The 21,914-nt window shown below is 38.9% G+C and overlaps 1 protein-coding gene and 1 pseudogene across 2 annotated transcripts in view; both read right to left on the bottom strand.

The window, feature by feature from the left end:
• Window positions 1–5,548: 5,548 nt before the first annotated feature.
• Window positions 5,549–7,077, bottom strand: LOC106843268 (thioredoxin, mitochondrial pseudogene; annotated as a pseudogene).
• A 6,403-nt stretch (window positions 7,078–13,480) lies between these two features.
• LOC106843288 (zinc finger protein 780A) overlaps window positions 13,481–21,914 on the bottom strand; it is a 31,874-nt gene continuing 23,440 nt past the window's right edge. For both annotated transcript variants that reach the window (XM_070499181.1, XM_070499182.1), the window contains exon 7: window positions 13,481–14,261. In XM_070499181.1, the coding sequence (XP_070355282.1) occupies window positions 14,233–14,261 (29 nt within the window). In that variant the 3' untranslated portion in view covers window positions 13,481–14,232. The remainder of the gene's footprint in view (window positions 14,262–21,914) is intronic.

The raw sequence follows: 21,914 nt of genomic DNA on the forward strand, positions 1-21,914 counted from the left end.
TGAGATAATTGTGGATAAAACCCAGTAAAAAGAAGTAAAATTCCGTTTCTAAAATCAGAACTCATCTCTGAAAACTACTGTGAGAGAGAAATCTCTAGAGTTGATAAGTGTGAAAATTATGAGTCAAGCTTTTGAAGAATCAAGGAGAGCTGTAATGCTTTTTCTTTTCATAATCCAAAAAGCAGACAAGTTAGTCTTCTTTTTTTTTGCCCAAAATTCATGATAAATTAGAAACAACCAAAAGACCACCGTCCATTTGAAAACAATTAAAAAAAAAAAGTACAGTGAACACTGGGATGCCCTCTCTATATTCGGTGATTGTTAATATATTGTCACATTTGGTTTGCTTCTATATAATTTTTTACATATTTTTTTGCTATGGTGTTTGCATATAAATTGTAGACATCATGATATTTCACCTCTCTGTATCTAATCATGCAACTCCTAAGAATAAAGGGGGCCTCCTACTCAGTCACTGTATAACTTCATACTTATAAGGAAATTAATAATAATTCCACAATCTGTAATATTACAGATAGATACCAGTGCCTTAACCCAGCATGTCTGAGAGAATGTCTCTGGGAACCATGGTATTTAATGGTACTTGAAAAATGTTCTGTGGTCACAGGCTTATGAAGTTTTGAATATTAAATTTCTTCTAAGAAAATAATGCTTATTCTCAGGCTGTCAAAAGACTTAAGGGTCCTACACTAAGGAAAATTTTCTTGACTGTGTTTATCCCAGTGTATCTTAAACTTTACTAAGGAAGTCCCATTCACAATACCTAACACCTTTGGGATGGGAACCCACCGGAAAGGCTGCCCTAACCCAAAAAGAGTGACCTTCAGCAAGGACAATTCAGATAAAACAGCAGATGCTCAGCTATGTTGAGAAAGGACATGCGTGGTGTATTCTCTGCTGCTCACGTCTTCCTCTGCACTCAGCTGCTTGCCCTCTCAATGTAGGGCTGATATTTTTCTACAAAATTAAAAACCCGTTGGGCCCAGCTTTTTATATGAACATGCCATAATGTATTTAAACCTTCTCTTATTGTTTCATGTTCCAGTTTCAACAGTTTTTCCCTAGTTCAGATGTCCTTCAGTGAATATCCTTGTCTGTGGTCATTGGTTTGTGTTAGCTAGAATTTCTCTAATTGCATACATGTGGAAGTAGGATTGCTCATATGTCATATATTCTGTCAGTTATGTTAGATAGTGCTAAACTGATCACAGGTTATATACACTTCCCATTCTGCTAGATATTGCCAAATTGTTCTCTTAGACTCCTGTCAATACTCAGTTTGACAGGAATCCCCCTACCAAATTGAGTATTCCCATAGCATCACTTTAGATATATGTTTTAATATATATTTTCATAAATTTCAATTTCAGTTGAGCATTTTTTCAAACATGTTTCTTGGCCAATCATCATTCCTTTACTTTGACTTTCCTAGTCTGGACTTTCTCCATTATTGTTGTTCTGGTTTTTCTTTTTTTTCCTAATCGACTTGCATGTCATTCTGGATTCTTCGTTCGCTATACTGATGCAATCATTTTCTCCTACATTCAATATAGCATTAGTTATCTATCTACCAAACACTCATTCTCTTTTTATGAGACAGATTTCTAGGTTATAAATTATATAACCTGAAAATAAAATTTTATTTATTTTCCAATATTCATTACTTTATTTACTTTTCTGATTGCAATAGCTAGACTCCTCAGAACAAGGTTGAATATTATGGTGATTCAGGCATCAATTTCTCCAAATTGAATGGAAAATTTTGTGATGTTTAATCATTTACTATAATGTCCACTCTTTATTTGAAGATAAATTCTCTTTGTTGCCTCTATATAATTTCCTTCAATATACGTAGGGGAGTGGAGGATGCCTACCTGTCTTGTAGTGACTGCTGAATTTTGTCCAAGGCCATTTTGTTATCTGTTGGCCTAATCTTATATTTTTCTCCTTAAATTTATTGATATGTTGATTTGTACTTATTAATGTCTTGAACTTTAAATATTTTTTGTAATATACTGTGATTTTTGTCATATTTCTGTAGTCCATCTGGTAATATTTTAATTAGAATTTTTCCATCTGTGGTCCTAGGTGAGGCAGTATTATAGTTCCCCTTTTCTTTTATTGATAAGCTTTTAGAATTGTAATGAACTGTTCTTTGGAAACTAGAAACAACGTGTCTTTAAGATACAATGAATTTTTAAATATTAACTTTCTATTTTATGACCTTGCTAAATAAACTTAGTCCTAGAAGGATTTATTTTTTATAGATTATACTTAGAGTTTTCTATAAACACAATCAAGACATCTGTGAAGACAGTTCCTTTTTAATTTTTATTTCTTTTACTTGCCTTCTTGCACAAGCTAGGACAGCGTTGAACAGAAGCACTCAGAGAGGACCTTGTTTCTGACCTCAGGGAAAAGCATTCAGTGTTTTATCATAAAGTGTTATGTTAGCTGCTCATTTCCCATAAATATCCTTTGTCAGATTGGGAAAGTTGGTGTTGAATTTTGTCAAATACATAAAAAGCGACTACTGACGTGATCTTTTGGTTTCTTTCCTTCTTTAATGTGGTGAATTACTTTGATTAATTTTAGAATGTCACACCAGCCTTGCATTCCTGGGTTATGCCCCACTTGGTCATGACTATATTGTCCTTTATATATATTGCTGAATTCTGTTTGCTAATTATTTTTTGGAGATTTTTGTGTGTATGTTTATTATTGATATTGGCCTAATTTTTAAAATATCTTTCTCAGGTTTTAGTATCAGTGTTAAGTTGATGTCATAAAGTGAGATGAGAAGTATTCCTTCTTTCTCTCTTTTCTGAAAGAGATATTGGAAAATTCATGTTATTTCTTTCTTAAATCTTGGGTCAGACTGCCGTTGAAACCATCTGAACCTGGAGTTTTCTTTGTGGGAAGGACTTATAGTTTCAAGGACAATATACTCCCCTAAATTGAATTTTCATATCACAATTTGTTTACATCACAAACAAATGAAAATGAAATTTAAAAGAGAAAAGTTGCATTTATAAAGAACATAAAATATGTAGGAATAAATTTAACAAAACACATGCAGGACCGCTACCTGAAAATTACACAGTTTTACTGACAGAAGCCAGAGAATATCTGAATACCTAAATAAATAAATGGAAAGACAGGCCGTAATCATGGATGAGAAGACCCAACAATGTTTAGAAGTCAGTTCTCAAATTGATCTATACATTCAGTGGAATCTAATCAAAATCCCAAAAGACATTTGTGTAGAAATTGCTAAGTCGATTATAAAACGTGGAAATACAAAGGACTCAGAATAGCTTAGATGATACTTCAAAGGAATTACAAAGCTGAGGGACTCGCACTACCTGAATTCAAGATTTACTGTGAAGCTAGAGTAATCAAGACAATGTGGTATTGGTATAAGGAGAAACAAATAGATAAACAAAACCTACACTACTTATACAGTCATTTGCTTTTCCTAAAAAATTCCGAGGCAGTTCAATGAGAGACAGGAAAGTTCTTTCAACAAATGGTGCTGGGATAACTGAATAACTGTGGGGGAAGTTAACCTCAACCTATACCTTACACGACACACAGAATTAAATTGAGGTGCATCACAGACATAAACAACTATAAAACTTCTAGAAGGTGGAACTTCAGTAAAACTAAACAACCTATACCTTACACGACACACAGAATTAAATTGAGGTGCATCACAGACATAAACAACTATAAAACTTCTAGAAGGTGGAACTTCAGTAAAACTAAACACATCTCATCAAAAGATACCATTAAGACAATGAAAGAGAAGTCATAGGCTGAACTAAAATATTTGCAATACATATATCCAAAAAAAGACTTCTGTTTAGCCTATCTAAAGAACTCATACAACTTAACAGGATGAAAATTAAAAACAAATATGCGCAAAAGATGTGAACAGACACTTCACGAAAGAAGGTATACGAACAGCCAATAAACATGAGAAATCCACAGCTTGAGTGTTTCAACCGTGTTAGCTTGGGGTGAGGATGGGGATGCAGATCAAGAGAGATCCTGGAAAGCGTTTTTGTTTATTACACTCTCAGGTCCCTGAGGAGAACACAGCGGGCCACGCAGGGTCACTCGGGAAGCACCAGGGTCACACACAAGGCAGAGGGAGAGGAGAACTGTGGGCAAGAACCTTTACTGTAGTTTCTGTGGGAAGAAATGACGAGGCAAGGTAGGCAGCCTTAGGATTTCTACTTTGAATAATTTCAGCAAGTTCGGGGAGTGGCCTGTGCCTGGTTGTCTGGTGCCTGGCCTTAGGGGTAATCAGGGCAGGCGGCTAGTGGCCTGGAGTATGAGAGTCCAATAAGGGAGGTGGTTAGGGGTGTGAACTGAACCAGCTGCTCAAGAATAGGAACTGAACCGGCCTCTAGCCAGGGTCTAAATTCTGGGACAACATTTACAAAAACTAAATATTATTATGATGAGTCATCAAGAAAAATGCAAATTAAAATCACAATAAGCAATTACAACATACCTCCCAGAATGGTTAAAATTTAAAAGACTGGCAACATCAAACGTTCCCAAGGATGTGGAGCAAGTGGAACTTTCATATATTACTTATGGGAGGATAAAATGGTGTGACCAAATGAAAAACTATTTGGCAGTTCTTAGAAAGTTAAACATAGATCTACCCTAGGATCTAATAATTTCTCTCCTGGGTATTTGTGCAAGAGAATTAAAAATATACACCTACAGAAAACTTGTTCAAGAAGGTTTATAGGAATTTTATACACAACCACAACTCGATGATGAAAAGACCACTCCCGGCTAGTCCATAGGCAACCACTCATCTGCTTTCCATCTCTATAGATTTCCCCACTCTGCATTTTGATATGAATGCAATCATATAATGTGTGGTCTTTTGTAACTTTTTTTTCCCACTTAGCATAATATTTTTCAAGGTTTATCCCAGTCATAGCATGTATCACTACTTAACTCCTTTTTACGGCCAAATGATATCCCATTGTATGGATATTCCACTGTATTAGTTGCAAGAGCCACCATGACAAAGCACCACAGACAGGCGGCGTAAAGACCAGACGTGGATTTTCTCACAGTTGTGGAGGCTAAATGTCCAAGATGAAGGAGTCAGCAGGTGTTCCTTCGGAGGCCTCTCCCCTCAGCTTGTAGATGGCCGTCTTCTCCCGTGGGCTTCACGCACTCTTCCTCCTGTCTATGTGTGTGTCCTAATGTCTTCTTCTAAGGACACCAGTCCTACTGAATTAGGGCCCACCTTCATGGCCTCGTTTAACCTTAACTAGCTCTTTAAAGACCCTACCTCCAAATACAATCACATGGCACGTATTAGGGGTTAGCACTTCCACATACGAATTTTGGGGAGACAAATTCAGCCCACAGCAGCCATTTGTTTATCCATCCAGTGATGGACATTTAGTTTGCTTCCACATTTTGGCCACTGTGGATAATGCTGTTATAAAGATCTATTTACAAGTTTTATTATCTTTTTTTTCTTGACAGTGCAAACTCTAGTTTTATTGGTCTGGCTTGTTCACAGTTAAGCCTCCTGCGCAGAGAACCAAAGGGCCAGCTAATGGTGAGGGAAGGCAGTGTGTCAAGCCTTCCAGAATCAAGGGTCTGCCAGGGCTGCCCCAGCCCAGTGCGTGTTCTCCACCCTCTTGCCTGGGAGGCAAGAAGGGAGGGGCTCTTGGGGCAGGGGGTGGCCACAGGGTCATTTCAGTGCAGAGCCTGGGGTCTGTCCTTCACAGCAGGAGGTAGAAGGGATCACACAAAGTTCCACAAAATCAACAAAAAATGAGAGAATTATATTACTCTCACTTGTTTGGATTTCTTTTTTTTCCCCTTATTTTTATTTATTTTACAAAAGAGCAAGAGAAAAGAAAAATGCAGGCGGCAGATGAGCCAGGCACCAGGGTTCAGATCAGAAGGGACCAGGGAGATGAGGACCAAGCTGTTCATGCCACAACAGTAGCCCTGCAGGCTGCCCCGGGTGCTCTCCAAGCATCTTGGGAGAATGTGACGAGCCCTAGAGGGAGCAGACAACAGTGGGAAGACGGCTGTCCCCAGATCAGCGGCAGCACCACTCCTCTCTCTGGTGGCCACCCTGGGCAGTCAGCTGGGTTGAAAACACTCAGGGCTCCCGTGTTTGGAGGCCTGGTCTCCAAAGCATGGGCCCACAAGGGCCAGACAAAAAGGCGAGAAGGGCCAGCACAGAAGAGCTGACTTCTATCAGGGTCCCTCCCTGGACGACAGGGGCCCAGGTGGGCAGGGAAATCAGGACTCTTGCCCGCTTGTCAGCCAATCGGCTTCTTCAGGGAGGCCTCCAGCTGGTCCTTGAAGCCCACAAACTTGTCCACCACGTCCCTATTCTTGATGGCTGGCACAGTGGGAAGAGCCAACACTTCATATTCCATAGCGAAGTCTGTGTGGCCATCAGTATCCACCTTGGCCATCACCACCTTTCTGTGCTGCTTAGCCACCATCTTCTCTAACCTCGGTCCCAGGATCCTGCAGGGGCCCCACCACTGTGCATGGAAATCTGCCACCACTGGTGACTCACTGTTGATAACTCGGTCTTGAAACTCAGGTCCACTCTGGACGTTAAAGGTCATTGTAGAGACTCTGGTGGTGTATATTAACCAGGCTGGAGCCAGGGTTACTATCAAGCCATGAGGACTGCACTGTGGGGTCTGCCGGGCCCTGGAGGTGCGGGGTGCCCACTGACTCTGAGGGGCTTCCTGGAGGTGACAGAGACCAGGCACCTCCTCAGCAGAAGTTGCTGAGCCATCTTCCTGCAGTGTGAGCAGGAGGTTGCCGAGCCCAGCCCTCCCTGCCCATCCAGGGCACTCCTCCATTTACAAGTTTTGGTGTGGACATGTGTTTTCATTTCTCTTGGGTGTATATCCAAAAGTGGAATTACTGGGTGATATGGAAACACTATGTTTAATCACTTGAGGAACTGCCAGACTTATTGTAAGTAACTGCACCATTTTACATTCCCACCAGCAGTGTGCGAGGTTTCTAGTTTCTCCATATCCTCACCAACACTTATTTTTATCTATTTTTTTTTGCTAAGGAAGATTTGCCCTGAGCTAACATCTGTGCCAATCTTCCTCTATTTTGTATGTGGGTCCCCACCATAGCATGGCTGTGGATGAGTGGTTAGGTCCATGCCTGGGACTGAACCCCGGCCACCAAAGTGGAGTGTGCTGAACTTAACCACTAGCCCGGGGACCCAGCACCATCTAACTTTTTTATTCTAGTCATCCTAATGGGTGTGAAATAGTAACTCATTGTGGTTTTGATTTGCATTTCCCTGCTGGCTAATGATGTCAATCATCTTTTCATTTGTTTCTTGACCGTTTGTATATCTTCCTTCGAGGAATATTTATTCAGAACCTTTGTTAATTTTTAAATTGGGCTATTTGTATTTTTATTATTGAGTTATAATAGTTCTTTCTATATTTTAGATACAAATTCTCTATGAGATATATGATTTGTAAATATTTTCTCCCATTCTGAGTTCCTTCACTTGTTTCCAAGTTTTGGTGATTATGAATAGAGCTGCTATGAACATCATTGTACAGGTTTTGGTGTGAACATAACTTTTCATTTCTCTAGAGTAAATACGTAGAAGTGGAATTGCTCAATCCTATGGTGTAGTAATTAGCTTTGTAAGAAACTGCCAAGAAGGGACTTCCAGAATGGTGGAGTGAGGACCCAGTAAATCTGCTCCCCCTCACCAAAAAAAGCAACCAAACTACCATTTTAGAACACTGTAAACTAAGTGAAGTCACACCACAAACTAAAAAGCATTTATTGAAGAAAAAATACCAAACTGCAATAAGAACAGTGGGGTTTGTCACATTTTAACTTGGGGTTACTCCCGTTTGCCCCCAGCCAACACCAGAAACCGTGAAGTTTGGCAGCTTCACTCCCACTGGAGGGGAATCACCTGATTTGAAACTCTGGGGAGAGGGTCTAGCCTCAGGGCATTGTTGAAAACAATAGCAAGCAATCTCTGAAGGTCAGCGTTCCATGTGCCTAGGACTGTGGTACAGGTTAGGGTGAGCAAGAGATCAACCAAAAATGTGAAAGGGACAATGAGACAGCCATAGGTGACATTGAAAAGGTCTGACGGATTCCTGGTGACAGGAAGGCTGTGCTCAGGCACAGGGCTGTGCAAAGATTGAGAAAATACTGGAATGAGCCCCACTTACTGGCTGACTGGGAGGCCCTGCATGAACAGGAAAGGAGAGCTAAGGCAGACTTGAAAACTGTGAACTTTGAAGGCATGCCCCAACACACACAGGTTTCCTCAGCAATGGGTAGAAGGCTTATGGCTCAAAGCTCTTAAGGAAGTCTTCTGATTAATGGCTGGGTGACCACTTAGCTATGCTGACATAGGGGCGACTTATAGGAAACAAGGCTTTAAAAAACACCAGCACCACCATATAATAGCAGAGACATCTGTGGTCATACACTGCAGCCTCTACAGAATTAGGCCAGGAAAGTCACTAAACAGACAAACAAGAACAAAAATACAGCAGTGACAACCACCCCTGGATGTGTATGGTGGGAGAGGCATGTGATCAGATTCCAGAGTTGCTACCATAATATATATATATATATATATATATATATTTTTTTTTTTTTTGGTGAGGAAGATTGGCCCTGAGCTAACATCTGTTGCCAATCTTCCTCTTTTTGCTTGAGGAAGATTGTTGCTGAGCTGACATCTATGGCAATCTTCCTCTATTTTATATGTGGGACACTGCCACAGCATGGGTTGATGAGTGGTGCGTAGGTCTGCGCACAGGATCCAAACCCGCAAACCCTGGGATGTCAAGGTGGAGTGTGCAAACTTAACCTCTAAGCCACCGGGCTGGCCCTACCATGTATTATCTTAAATGTCCAGTTTTCAATAACAACAACAAAGTAATGACATAATGTCCAGAAACAGGAAAGTAAAGCCATTCACGAGGGAAAAAAGCAGTCAGTAGAAAACTCTCTCTGAGGGAGAACAGATGTTGGATTTAGCAGGCAAAGACGTCAACACACCTATTACAAATATGTTCAAGGAACTGAAAGCCATGTGTAAAGAATTAAAGAAAAGTATGACAACAATGTCTATGCAAATAGAGAGTATCAGTAGAGAGACAGAGATTGTTACTTAAAAAAAAAGGAACCAAACAAATTCTGGAGTTAAAAAGTGCAATAACTGAAAGGAAAAATTCACTAGAGGGGCTCAATGGCAATTTTGAGCTGGAAAAAGAATGAATTAATGAACTTGAAAATAGGTAGAGACTATGCAGTCTAAAAAAACAGAAAAAGAAGGAAGGAAAGTGAACAGAGCCTCAGAGACTTGTGGGGCACCATCAAGCATACCAACATACACATAACAGGAGGGCCAGGAGTGGGGAGAGAGAGAAAGGAGCAAAATTTGAAGAAATAATGGTCCAACTCTTCCTAAATCTGATTACACACACACACAGACACACATTTAAACTCCAAGTGGGATAAAGTAGGATATGAACACTTAATCAAACTGTCTCTAAGAGAGCCACATCATAGTCAAACTGTTGGAAACCAAAAATAAAGCAAAAGCCTTGAAAGCAGCAAAAGAAAGATGACTCACCGTGTAAAAGAATTTTAGCTTATTTCTCACCAGAAACAATGGAGACCAGAAGTCAGGGGGATGACATTCAAAGTACTGAAAGAAAAAACTGTCAACCAATAATTCTATATTCAGCAAACTCTCTCTCAAAATATAAGTGAAATAAAGACAATCCAAGATGAAGACTGAAAAATTCATTGCTACTAGACTTGCCTAAGAAGGAATATTAAAGAAAGTTCTTGAGCATGAAGGGAGGTAACATCAAATAGTAACTTGACTCCATTCAAAGAAATAGAGGACCTCACTTAGTATGAAAAAGACAACGTAAATGCGTTTTTACTGTTTTATTTTAACTGATATAAAATACAACTGCATGAAACAATAATCCTAACACTGTGTTGTTAGGCTCATAATTTATAAAGATGTAATATGTGTCACATTTGAATTGCAATGACAGCACAAAGGAGGAAGAAGAAGGGAGCTATATTGGAGCAAAGTTTCTGTATACTATTGATATTAAGTTAGTAATAATCTCAATTAGATTTTTAAGCTAAAATGTATACTGTAATTTCTAGAGCAACTGTGAAGAAAATAAGTTTTTTTAAAAGGTCTAAACAAAAAGAATTAAAATGGTCCACTACAAAATACCAATTTTACACAAAAGAAGGCAATAAGGGAAGGAGGAACGGGAATACAAAAGACACGAGGCATTACAGAAAACAAATAGCAAAATGGCAGACAAAATGAACCATTATCAATAGGCGGAAAATAAAAAGTTGGAAAAAGATACACCATACAAGCAGTGATCAGAAGAAAGCAAGAGTTGCTATACTAATATCAGGCAAAATACACTTTAAAAAGTTACTAGAGAAAAATACGGACATTACTTAATGATAAAAGGGTGAGTTGAGTTCATCAAGAATATATAACAATTATGAACATATACGCCCCTAACAACAGAACCCACAGACACATGAGACAAAAACTGACAAAACTGAAGGGAGAAATAGACAATTCAAAACAGTACACTCTCAATAACTGATATTTCAACTAGGCAGAAAATCAGTAAGGATACAGAAAACTTAAACAACACTATCAACCAATTTGACTTTAATATTTATTGAACACTCTACCAAAAGAAGAATATATACTCTTTTCAAGGCGACATGCCATGTTCTCTCTAGGCTAAATAATATGCTAGACCATAAAACATCTTAATAAATTTTTAAAAATGAAATCATGCTAAGTATATTCTATGACCACAATGTTAATAAATTAGAAATCAACAACTAAGGAAATTTGGGATTCAAAAATATTTGACGTTAATCAAGACATTTCTAAATACCCCATGGACCAAAGAAAAAAATTGTTAGGAAATATTTTGAACTGAAGGAAAATAAAAACAATAACTATCAAAATTTATGGGATGTGGCTGAAAAGATGTTTTTAGTGAGAAATGTGTATCTTTAATTGCCTATAGTACTAGAAAAGAATCAAGATCTAAAATTATTTGGTAGAATTCACCAATGAAGCTATTTTGTCTGGGGCTTTCTTTTGTTGGAAGGTATTGTATTACTGATTCAATCTCCTTATTGTTATAGGTATATGCAGATTTTCTATCTCTTCATGATTCAATCTTAGTAGATTGTGTGTTTCTAGGAATTTGTCCCTTTCATCTAGACTATCGAGTTTGTTGGCATAAAATTGTTCATCGTACTCTCTTAAAATCCTTATTTGTATAAAATCAGTAGTAATGTCACCTCTTTCATTTCTAGTTTAGTTATGTAAGTCTCTTCTCCTTTTTTCTTAGTCAACCTAGCTAATGATTTATCAGTTTTGCTGATTTTTTTTTGAGAAACAACTCTTGGCTTCATTTCTCTATTGTTTTTCTATCCTCGATTTTATTGATCTCTGCTCTGATCTTTATTATTTTCTTCCTCTACTAGCTATGGGTTTAGTTTGTTTTTCTTTTCTAGTTTCTTAAGGTATAAAGTTCAGTTGTTGATTTGAGAACTTTCTTTTTTAATATAGGCATTTATTGCTATAAACATCCCTCTTAGTACTGCTTTTGCTGCATCCCACAAGTTTTGGCAGGTTGTTTTTTTGTTTTCACTTGTCTCGAGATATTTTTTAATTTCCTTTGTGATTTCTTCTTTGACTCAGTGGTCATTTAAGAATGTTTTGATTAATTTCCACACATTTCTGGATCCTCCAGTTTTCCTTGTGCCATCAAATTCTAGTTTCAGTCTTTTAAAATTTATTAAAACTTGTTCTGTGGCCTAACATATGGTCTATCCTGGAGAATATTCACTGTGCACTTGAAAAAGAAATGTATTCTGCTATTGTTGGGTGAAGTGTTCTGTTTATGTCTGTTAGGTCCAATTGGTCTAGACTGTTGTTCAAGTCCTCCGTTTTCTTATTGATCTTCTGTCTGGTTGTTCTGTGTAATATTGACAGTAAGGTATTGAAGTCTACTGTTACTATAGGAGTGCTTATTTCCCCTGTTCAACTCTGTCAATGTTTGCTCCGTGTATTTCAGAGCTATGATGTTTGCTGCATATGTTTGTAATTGGCATATCTTCTGGTAAACTGACTCCTTTATCATTCTGTAATGTCCTACTTTGTCTCTTGTAACAGTTTTTGACTTAGAGTCTACTTTGTGTATTATTATACACACGCTCACTCTCTTTTGGTTACTATTTGCAACATCTTTTTCCATCCTTTCAATTTCAACCCATATGTCCTTAGATCTAAAGTGAGTCTCTTACAGACAGCGTGTAGTTGGGTTCTGTTTTGTTTTACATCCATTCTGCCAATCTGTGTCTTTTGGTTGGGGATTTTAACCCATTTACGTTTAAAGCAATTACTAGCAGGGAATGTCTTTCCTTTGCTGTTGTTTCCTATAAGTCTTATAGCTTTTTCATCCCCCATTTCCTCCGTTACTGTCTTCCTTTGTGTTTGGTTGATGTTTTGTGGTGACACATTTTGATTCTCTTCTCATTCACTAAACTTTTTTTTTTTTTTCTGAGGAAGATTAGCCCTGAGCTAACTACTGCCAATCCTCCTCTTTTTGCGGAGGAAGGCTGGCCCTGAGCTGACATTCATGCCCATCTTCCTCTACTTTATATGTGGGATGCCTATCACAGCATGGCTTTTCCCAAGTGGTGCCATGTCCGCACCTGGGATCCAAACCAGCGAACACTGGGCTGCTGAGAAGTGGAACATGTGAACTTAACTGCTGTGCCACTGGGCCAGCCCCAATTTTTATTTTCTTAATGGTTGCTCTAAGGCTCACCATATACATCTTAATGTAGAATCGACTTGAGTTATATCAACTTAATTCCAGCGAGTTATATAAGTGTTACTCCTGTATAGTTCTAGTCCATCTTACCCATTTCTGTGCTATTATTGTTAAATATTACATCTATGTATGCTACACATCGAACAATACATTGTTACAATTAATTTATACAATTTTATGCCAATTAAAGAAGCTGAGAGAAGAAAAGAAAGCAAACATATACAGTTTTTAAATATTTAACTTCTTATTTTCTATCTCTGGTTCTCTTCATTTCTTCCTGTAGATTCTAGTTCCCATGATGTGTCATTTCCTCACTCCAGTAAAATTCTTCTGTCACTCACTTCTTTTATGCTGTTATTGTCAAATATATTAATTTCCATGTTTTAAGCCAAACAGTACAATTATATAAATATTGTTTCACACAACTGCTTTTTAAATCTGCTAAGAAAGTAGAAGAAATATGTAGTCATACCTTCTTTAATACTTTTCAACTTTTCTTTGCTTTATTTGGTTTTGAATTTTTGCCAAGAATTACTTAGTTCCAGCTTGAAGAATATTCTTTAGTATTTTTTTAAGGTAAGTCAGGTGGAAATGAATTCTCCGTTTTTGTTTAATGGGATTGTTTTTATTTTACCTTCATTTCTGAAAGATCATGTTGCTGGATATAAGATTATTGATGGACAGTTGCTTTTCTTTTGTGCACTTTGAATATGTCATCCCCGTCTTCTGGCCTCCACTGTTTCTGATGAGATGTATACTGTTTTTTCTCTTGCTGCTTTTTCAAGATTTTCTTCTAGTCTTTGACTTCTAGCATCTTTACCATGGTGTGTGTTTGTGGGTGTCTTTGCATGCATTCCACTTGCAGTTTGTTGAGCTTCTTGAGTGGGTAGATTAATGTTTGTCAAAAAATTTGGGATGGCTTTAGCTATTATTTCTTTGAATATTTTTTCTGCTCATTCTTCTTTCTCCTCTCCTTCTGGTATTCTCATTAAATGTATGGTGCACTAAAGGTGTCCCAAATTTCTCTGAAGGTCTGTTCATTCTTCTCATTCTGTTTTCTCTGTTCTTCAGATGGCATAATTTCTATTGATCTATCTTCAAGTTTTCTGATTTTTTGGCAGTTCAAATTTACTGTTTAGCTCTTAGGAATTTTTCATGTTGGTTATTGTACTCTTTTAACTCCAGATTTCCCAATTGGTTCTTTTTATCATTTCTATCTCCTTAATGATATTCTCTACTTGATGAGACATTGTCTTCATATCTTCATTTACTCTTGTCCTTTTTTCCTGTTGAAAACTGGACATATTAGGTAATATATTGTAGCAACTGCAGATACCAATCTCTCCTCCCTCCCCCAGACTTGTGTGGTTTTCTGCCTGTTTTGTGTTTTGGCTAGGCTACTTCAGTGAAATCTATTTCCCTTTGCAGTGTGAAGCCTTTAGTGTTGCTCCTCAGAGGGTGTAGGCTTGAGTGTGTGCAGCCACCCTGGGATGACAATTATTTAAGCAGGAGTTTCTTTGACTGTCTTCTTCCCTGATCTCTCTCTGAAGCTGTCTGCCTCATTTGCTATTATTCCCAGCCCATTAGGCTCCGCTAATTTCCTGCTGATTGCTCTGCTGTTTTCAACAGTTCCTTGGGGACATAAAATGCTCAGTAGCCTGATCCAATTTAATTTAAGGCAGGGCTAGTTTTTAAGGCCAGCCTTTGAGGTTTGTGTTCACCTCAGGAAGGCTCTTATTAGCTCTTTACCTGGATCTGCCTGATGAAATAGCTAGCCTATGGTTTACACTATCATTTTTAGTTAAGAGAAGCTATTTGTTTCCAACACTGCCTTTAGCCTTGAACTTTCCCACACTATTTCAACAGTTCCTTTAGAGACAGCTTCAGAGCTCTTGTGGATTGCCTCTTCCTCTGGGCAAAATCTCCAAAACACTATTCTGGGCTTTGTGCTCGTTGGTAGCCCCTGTTCTTCTTGGCCTGCCTCTCTTGGTGTGGAAGCTGTGTTACAGGTGAGCTGCAATGAGGGCAGTCAGGGTCCCAGGATTCTGGGCTCACTGTGCCTACAGGTCGGGGCTGGGTGGAGGAAGGGAGCTCCCAGCCTCTCAGCCATACTCATCAGGAGTTTAGCCTCTTTGGCTGCGTGTGGGCGGTGATGAGAAATGCTGGCAACCTGCCCCTCACTTTGAGATGTGGTAACCCTTGACTGGGATCTGGAGGGAGAGGGAGCTCCATCTTCTCGGCCACACCTACCTAGAATGAAGCTTCTATCACAGTGAGCTGTAGACGGGAGGAAGGGCGAGGTCATGTCCTAAATGCCATAGACTTGCTGTTCTTTCCATGTTTTAGTAGGTTTTCTTGATAAATATTTCAATTGCTATATGCCCTTAGGACACATTTCAGACTCTAAACGGCTGGTGGTTGTTTTTATAGATGTTTTTTCCCCAGCTTTACTTGTTTAACTTGGGAACGGGTCTGAAGAGCCACATCTTCACCCCACAACCCAGAAGGGGAACCTCATATATTCATTCAACAATAATTTAGTACCTTCTATCACCTCATTCTGAAGGATCCCTGATGTGGCAGAAATACACATTCTTGAAGGAAAAGTGAGTGTCTCCCTTACAGGTGCCATGATTTTAATTAGGTATGGGAGTAGATGACAACATACATGGGAGAGAGATTCGGTTCTCTACAGATTTGGGCCTTTGAGTTCGAGAAGACCGGCAGGAATACTGACTGTCTTTAGTTTCAATACGTGACAATCTGAATGTTTTGCTTGACATTAAATTTGGTCGTGAGGAAAACACTAAGGCTGCCTTAAATAAAAGTGGATCAAACAAGATAAAAGTGAATTTCTCTATCACAAAATATGTATGTAGACAGTCTAAGCCTGGCATAGTGTCTCTGCTCCAAATACCTCATAAATGTTGCCATCCCTGGCATCAGAATGGAATGAAGCTTTCAGACTTACAGAAGACTTTCAAGAATAATACAAAAAATTTCTGGATAGTCTTCACCAAGATTCCTCAAATATTAATATATTAAGCCAGTTGTCTTTAAGAGAAGGTTCTGGAATTGCCAAAATATTCACTCACATTCCACTGGCCATAAGTTATATGACATAGCGACACCTTGGAGAAATAAATACAATCCTTATTCTGGAGAGTCATAATAAACTGCTAATAAAAATCAGTTGGTCTGTAACCATGGAAGCAGGATATAATGGATATGGGGGACTGATAAGTAGGCTCTCACTCACTGGAGAATCTAAGGGGATAGTTTCACTTTGACCAATAATAAGTAACCGCACTGGAACCCTGGAGACCACGACTGGTGCAGAACTCAGTGAAATGAAATGGGATCCCGGAAATTAACACACACACACAGGTCCCTCGTCCTTTGCATCTCTAACTGGATTATTACAATACTCCATAAAAGGTTGACAGAAATCTTGTCTATAGTTTTTCCTCTTTTCTGGGGACATTTTCTGCAACATTAAGTATATTATCCATGATTGAATTTTCTAAAACACAAGTCTCTCATGACACTACTGAGAAATATCACGACACACTTGCATCAGACCAACATGTCCCACGATGGGCAAGCACATTAACTACTCTTCCAGGCAGGCGCCCCAGCAGGAGGTAAACCTTCCAGCTGTCACCATAACACTAAGTCTTTTGACCAAAGGCAAAAAAGAGCAAATTGTAAATCTAAGTTGAGAAAAACCATTGTGAACCTATGGCCTTAAAATGACCTTTTCAATTCTGACTCTACTAAAACTATTCTAACAGAAGCGGTAGCTCTTTTTCATACCTCCAACTATCACGGACATCTCTAAACTGAATTTTTGGTCTCTAATGGTCTTTACCTCTAAAGGGAACTAGGACTCCCTAAGAGGACAGTTGATTCTCTAACTCAGGACAAGGCAGGCAGGAAATATGAACCAAAGATCAAGATCAGCCTGACATATCTTCTTGAGGCCTGAAAACAATTATCCTTTTAAGGAGAACAGGAATAATCAAAGGAACAAATGTAAATGGATTCCTACTGGCCAATCTGAGCATCACCCAATCATGATAATTAGTGCAATGGTTAATTGGAACAAGCAGAGTCTACTAAAAACCACTTCATATTGATACTCAAAAGACATCACTTGGGAAGACTCTAGGAGGACGGCAGAGTAGGAAGCACCAGGACTCTCTCTCCAGCTAGACAACTGCACTGGCAGAGTACGTCTGATGTAACTATTTTGGAACTCCGGAGACTACTGAGGCTTGAAACTCCCAGGGGAAGATTCAAACAGTGAACTGCAGTTAATTTCACTCAATTTCAGCTCTTAGCACAGTAGCAGCTACTCAACCCCCACACCCAGCCACATGGCAGGCAGCTGTGCATGTGTTCCTAGAGCAGCGTGTGCACACCTTCCAGAAGCCAGGACAGGTAAAAAGTACCCTGTCTTCCAAATATCAGAGATCTTTGGTCTGATTGCTGTTTCTTTTTTTCCTTTTTTTTGCCAAGGAAGATTGACCCTGAGCTAACATTCGTTGCCAATATTCCTCTTTTTGCTTGAGGAATATTGGTCCTGAGCTAACATCTGTGCCAATCTTCCTCTATTTTGTATGTGGGTTGCTGCCACAGCATGGCTGATGAGTAGTGTAGGTTCACAGCGAGGATCCAAACCCAGGAAGCCAGGCCCCCCAAGTGGAGCATGCGAACTTACCCACTCTGGCTGGAGCTGGCCTCTGACTGCTGTTTCTGATCACAGAGGTGCAGACAAAGAGGCAGGCAGCCACTGTTGTTGCATCTCCCGTCACGCTGTTGCAAGCCCCTCCCCCTCCAGCTACAGTGACTTCCAGGGTATTTAAAGGGTCAGCGCCCCTTTTCCCCCTTCATTTTTCACTTTTTCCTTTTTCAGGAGCTGGACATTAAAGACTAGGACATTCAAAACCAACTCTGTATACAGGGAAAAGCTCAGAAAAGACCTTATGTTCACACCTCAGGCTTACCCTTGGCACAGAGACAGTCTACAACAAAAACAGTAACAAAAAAACCAGCAAATCTTGGGGAAAAGGGAGAATCTGATTTCTAGAGTTAACACATTATTAGATTCAGATGTCCAGTTTTCAAGAAAAAAAATCACAAAGCATACAAAGAAATAGGAAAGTATGACCCATTCAAAGAAAATAAATCAACAGAAACTGTCACTGAAAAAGAACTAACGGCAGATATACCACAGACTTTAAAACAACTGTTTTAAAGATGCTCAAAGAACTAAAGGAAAACGTGGAGAAAGTCAAGAAAAAATGTCTGAACAAAACAGAAATATCAATATAAAGAGACAGAAGACCTAAAAAGAATTCAAAATGAAAATCTGGAGCTGAAAAGTACTGAAATGAAAACATTCACTAGAGGGATTCAAAGCCAGATTTGAGCAGGCAGAAGGAAGACTCAGAGAACTTGAAGAAAGGACAATGGAAATTACTGAGTATGAGGAACAGAAACAAAAAATATTGAAGAAAAGCAAACAGAGCCTAAGGAGCCCATGGTACACCATCAGCTGGACCGACACATGCATCAGGGGAGTCCAGGAAGGAGGAGAGAGAAAAGGGCATAGAGAATATCTGAAGAAATAATGGCTGAAAACTTCCCAAATTTGATGAAAGATATAAAAATCCAACATGCTCAACAAACTCCATATAAGAGGAACTCAGAGACTCCCACCAAGACACACTATTATCAAACTTTCAAAAGACAAAGACTCTTGAAAGTGACGAGAGAGAAGTGAATCATCACATGAGGACGATCCTCAATAAGATTATAAGCAGATTTCTCATCAGAAACTTAGAGGCCAGAAGACGGTGGGCCAGTATGTTCAAAATGCTAAAAGAAAAAAAAAAAAGTCAACCAAGAATCCTTTATCTGGAAAAACTGTCCTTCAAAAGTGAGCGAGAAATTAAGACATTCCCAGATAAAGAAAAGCTGAAGGAATTCGTGACCACTGGATCTAACCCTGCAAGACATGCTCAAGGGAGCCCTGCAGAGTGAAATGAAGACACTCAGAAAGTAACTTGAAGCCATGCAGAAAAATAAAGATCTCAACAAAGGGAAATACATGGGCAATTATAAAAGCTAGTAAACAATGTTTTGTGGTTGTACTTTTTGTTTTCTACATGACTTGAGAGACTAATACATTTGAAGAAAAAAACCCAATTATTAGTGTAAAGCTAGTGTAGTGTAGTGCCTGATATTGAGTGTTTGATTGCGGAGGCACCCATTTCCAAAGACATCAATCTTGAATAAACACATTGCCAGCTGTTGACACAACTCCTAGGAAACAGCCAGATAAGGAATCAGGCTGCCCCCACCCCTGAAGCTCCCTCTTTCAGAAAGCCCCGGGGAACCTAGAAAACTGACCACTTGGGTGATCCTGCTTCTCTTCCAGCACCCTAATTCCTGCTCTTGGGCTTTAATGAATAGAGTGAACTGGTGAAACCCTGGACACCCACCCTCGGTCCCTAATAAAGGCAGAGCCCCAGGTCTGCAAGCTCTCCCTCTACCTGCAACCTCACCTCAATGTGACCCGTGGGGGTGCCATGTATCCTCCAGAACCTGTAAGTGATAAAAGCTGTTCTTCAGAGATCCCTCATGGTTGCTGCCGAGGTGCATCCTGCAGTCATAACAAAAACCACAAGGGCCAGGGGCTGGCCCCGTGGCCGAGTGGTTAAGCTCGCGCGCTCCGCTGCAGGCGGCCCAGTGTTTCGTTGGTTCGGATCCTGGGTGCGGACATGGCACTGCTCATCAGACCACGCTGAGGCAGCGTCCCACATGCCACCACTAGAAGAACCCACAACGAAGAATACACAACTATGTACCGGGGGGCTTTGGGGAGAAAAAGGAAAAAATTAAATCTTTAAAAAAAAAAAAAAAAAAAAACCACAAGGGCCAGTCCAGCCACAACGCTGGCCCCAGCGGTGGAAGTGTCTGAGTGCTCACTACCAGGAATGTGGGCTCGGGCAAGTGCCTCAGGCATCCTTAGCTGATAGCATCACTATCAACAGGGTGGGAATGACATGACATTTAGTATTACTGTAACTTTGGCTTATAACTCCAAATCTTGTTTGCTACATAATTTAAGAGACTAATGCATTTTAAAAATTATTAGCTTATGTTTTGGGGCACACAATGTATAAAGAGATAATTATGTGGCATCAGCAATCAAAAGAGTGGAGACAGAGCTGTAAAGGAGAAGAGTTTTTGTATGTGATTGAAGTTAAGCTGGTATAAATCCAAATTAGGATGCTAAATGCAATCCCCGTGATAACCAGAAAGAAAACAGCTATAAAATATACACAACATGAAATAAGAAAGGAATTTAAACATTTCACTATAAAAAATCAACTAAACACAAAAGAAGGCAATAATACAGGAAGTGAGTGACAAAAAACTATAAGGCATATAGAAAGCAAGTAGCACAATGACAGAATGACAGAACTAAGTCCCTCCTTATCAATAATTACTTTAAATGTACATAAATCAAACTGTTCCAATCAAAAGACAGAGACTGGCAGAATGGAGAAAAACACAGGATCCAACAACTATATGCTCTTTATAGGAGACTCACTTGAAATTCAAAGACACAAACAGGTTGAAAGTGAATAGATGGAAAAAGATAGTCCACGCCAATAGTAACCAAAAGAGAGCGGGTGTAGCTATACTAATATCAGAAAAGATACACTTTAAGTCAAAAAAGGTTACAAGAAACAAAGGACATTATATATATTAATAAAAGGCTCAATACAGAAAAAAGATACAACAGTTATAAACATTTATGCATCTAATGACAGACCATCAAAATACATGAAGCAAAAACTAACAGCATTGAAGGGAGAAATAGGTCTGCGATAACAGCTGGAGACTTCAATACCCCACTCACAATAACGGACAGAACAAGACAGAGATAAGTGAACAAACATAAGACTTAATGCAACAAACCATCGAGCTCTAACAGACATATACGGAACACTATCCAACAAGAATACATATTCATCTGAAGCGCAAGGGACATTTCCCAGGACGATCCTACGTTAGGTCAGAAATTAAGTCTCAACAGACTTCACAAGATAGATATCATACAAAATATCTTCACTGACCACAACAAGATGAAGTTAGACACTAAAAACAAAAGGAAAATTGGAGAATTCACAAAACTGTGGAAATCAAACAACTCACTTTTAAACAACAAATGGATCAAAGAGGAAATCATAAGGGAAATTAGAAAATACTTAGACATGAATGAAAACAAAAAACACACCAAAACTTCTGAGGCACAGCAAAAGCAGTGCTAAGTGAGAAATTTATAGCTATAAATACTTACATTAGAAAACAAGAAAGATGACAAGTCAACAACCTAACTTTATTAAGGAACCAGAAAAAGAATAAACTAAATCTAAAGCTAGCAGAAGGAAGGAAATAACAAAAAATTAGAGACAAACAAAATAGAGAATAGAAAAACAATAGAGAAAATCAATGAAACTAAAGTTGGTTCTTTGAAAAGAGCAACAAAATTTATAAACCTTTAACTAGATAGACTAAGGGAAAAAAGAGAGAAGACTAAACTCAGAAATGAAAGTGATTAAATTGATTACTTTGATTACACTACTACTGATTAAAGAGAAATAGAGAAGATCATAACAGAGTATATGAACAACGGTATGCCAACAAACCGGATAACCTTGATGAAACAGACACACTCCTAGAAACTTACAACCTACCAAGACTGAATCATGAAGAAATAGAAAACCTGAACAGATCAATAACAAGGAGATTAAATCAGTAATCAAAGATCTCCCAATAAAGAAAAGCCCCAGACCTGACGGTTTCACTTGTGAATTTTACCAAACATTTAAAGAAGAATTAATAGGAATACTTCTTAAACCCCTCCAAAAA

Source organism: Equus asinus, chromosome 26 (genome assembly GCF_041296235.1).
Source record: "Equus asinus isolate D_3611 breed Donkey chromosome 26, EquAss-T2T_v2, whole genome shotgun sequence".
NCBI lineage: Eukaryota > Metazoa > Chordata > Mammalia > Perissodactyla > Equidae > Equus > Equus asinus.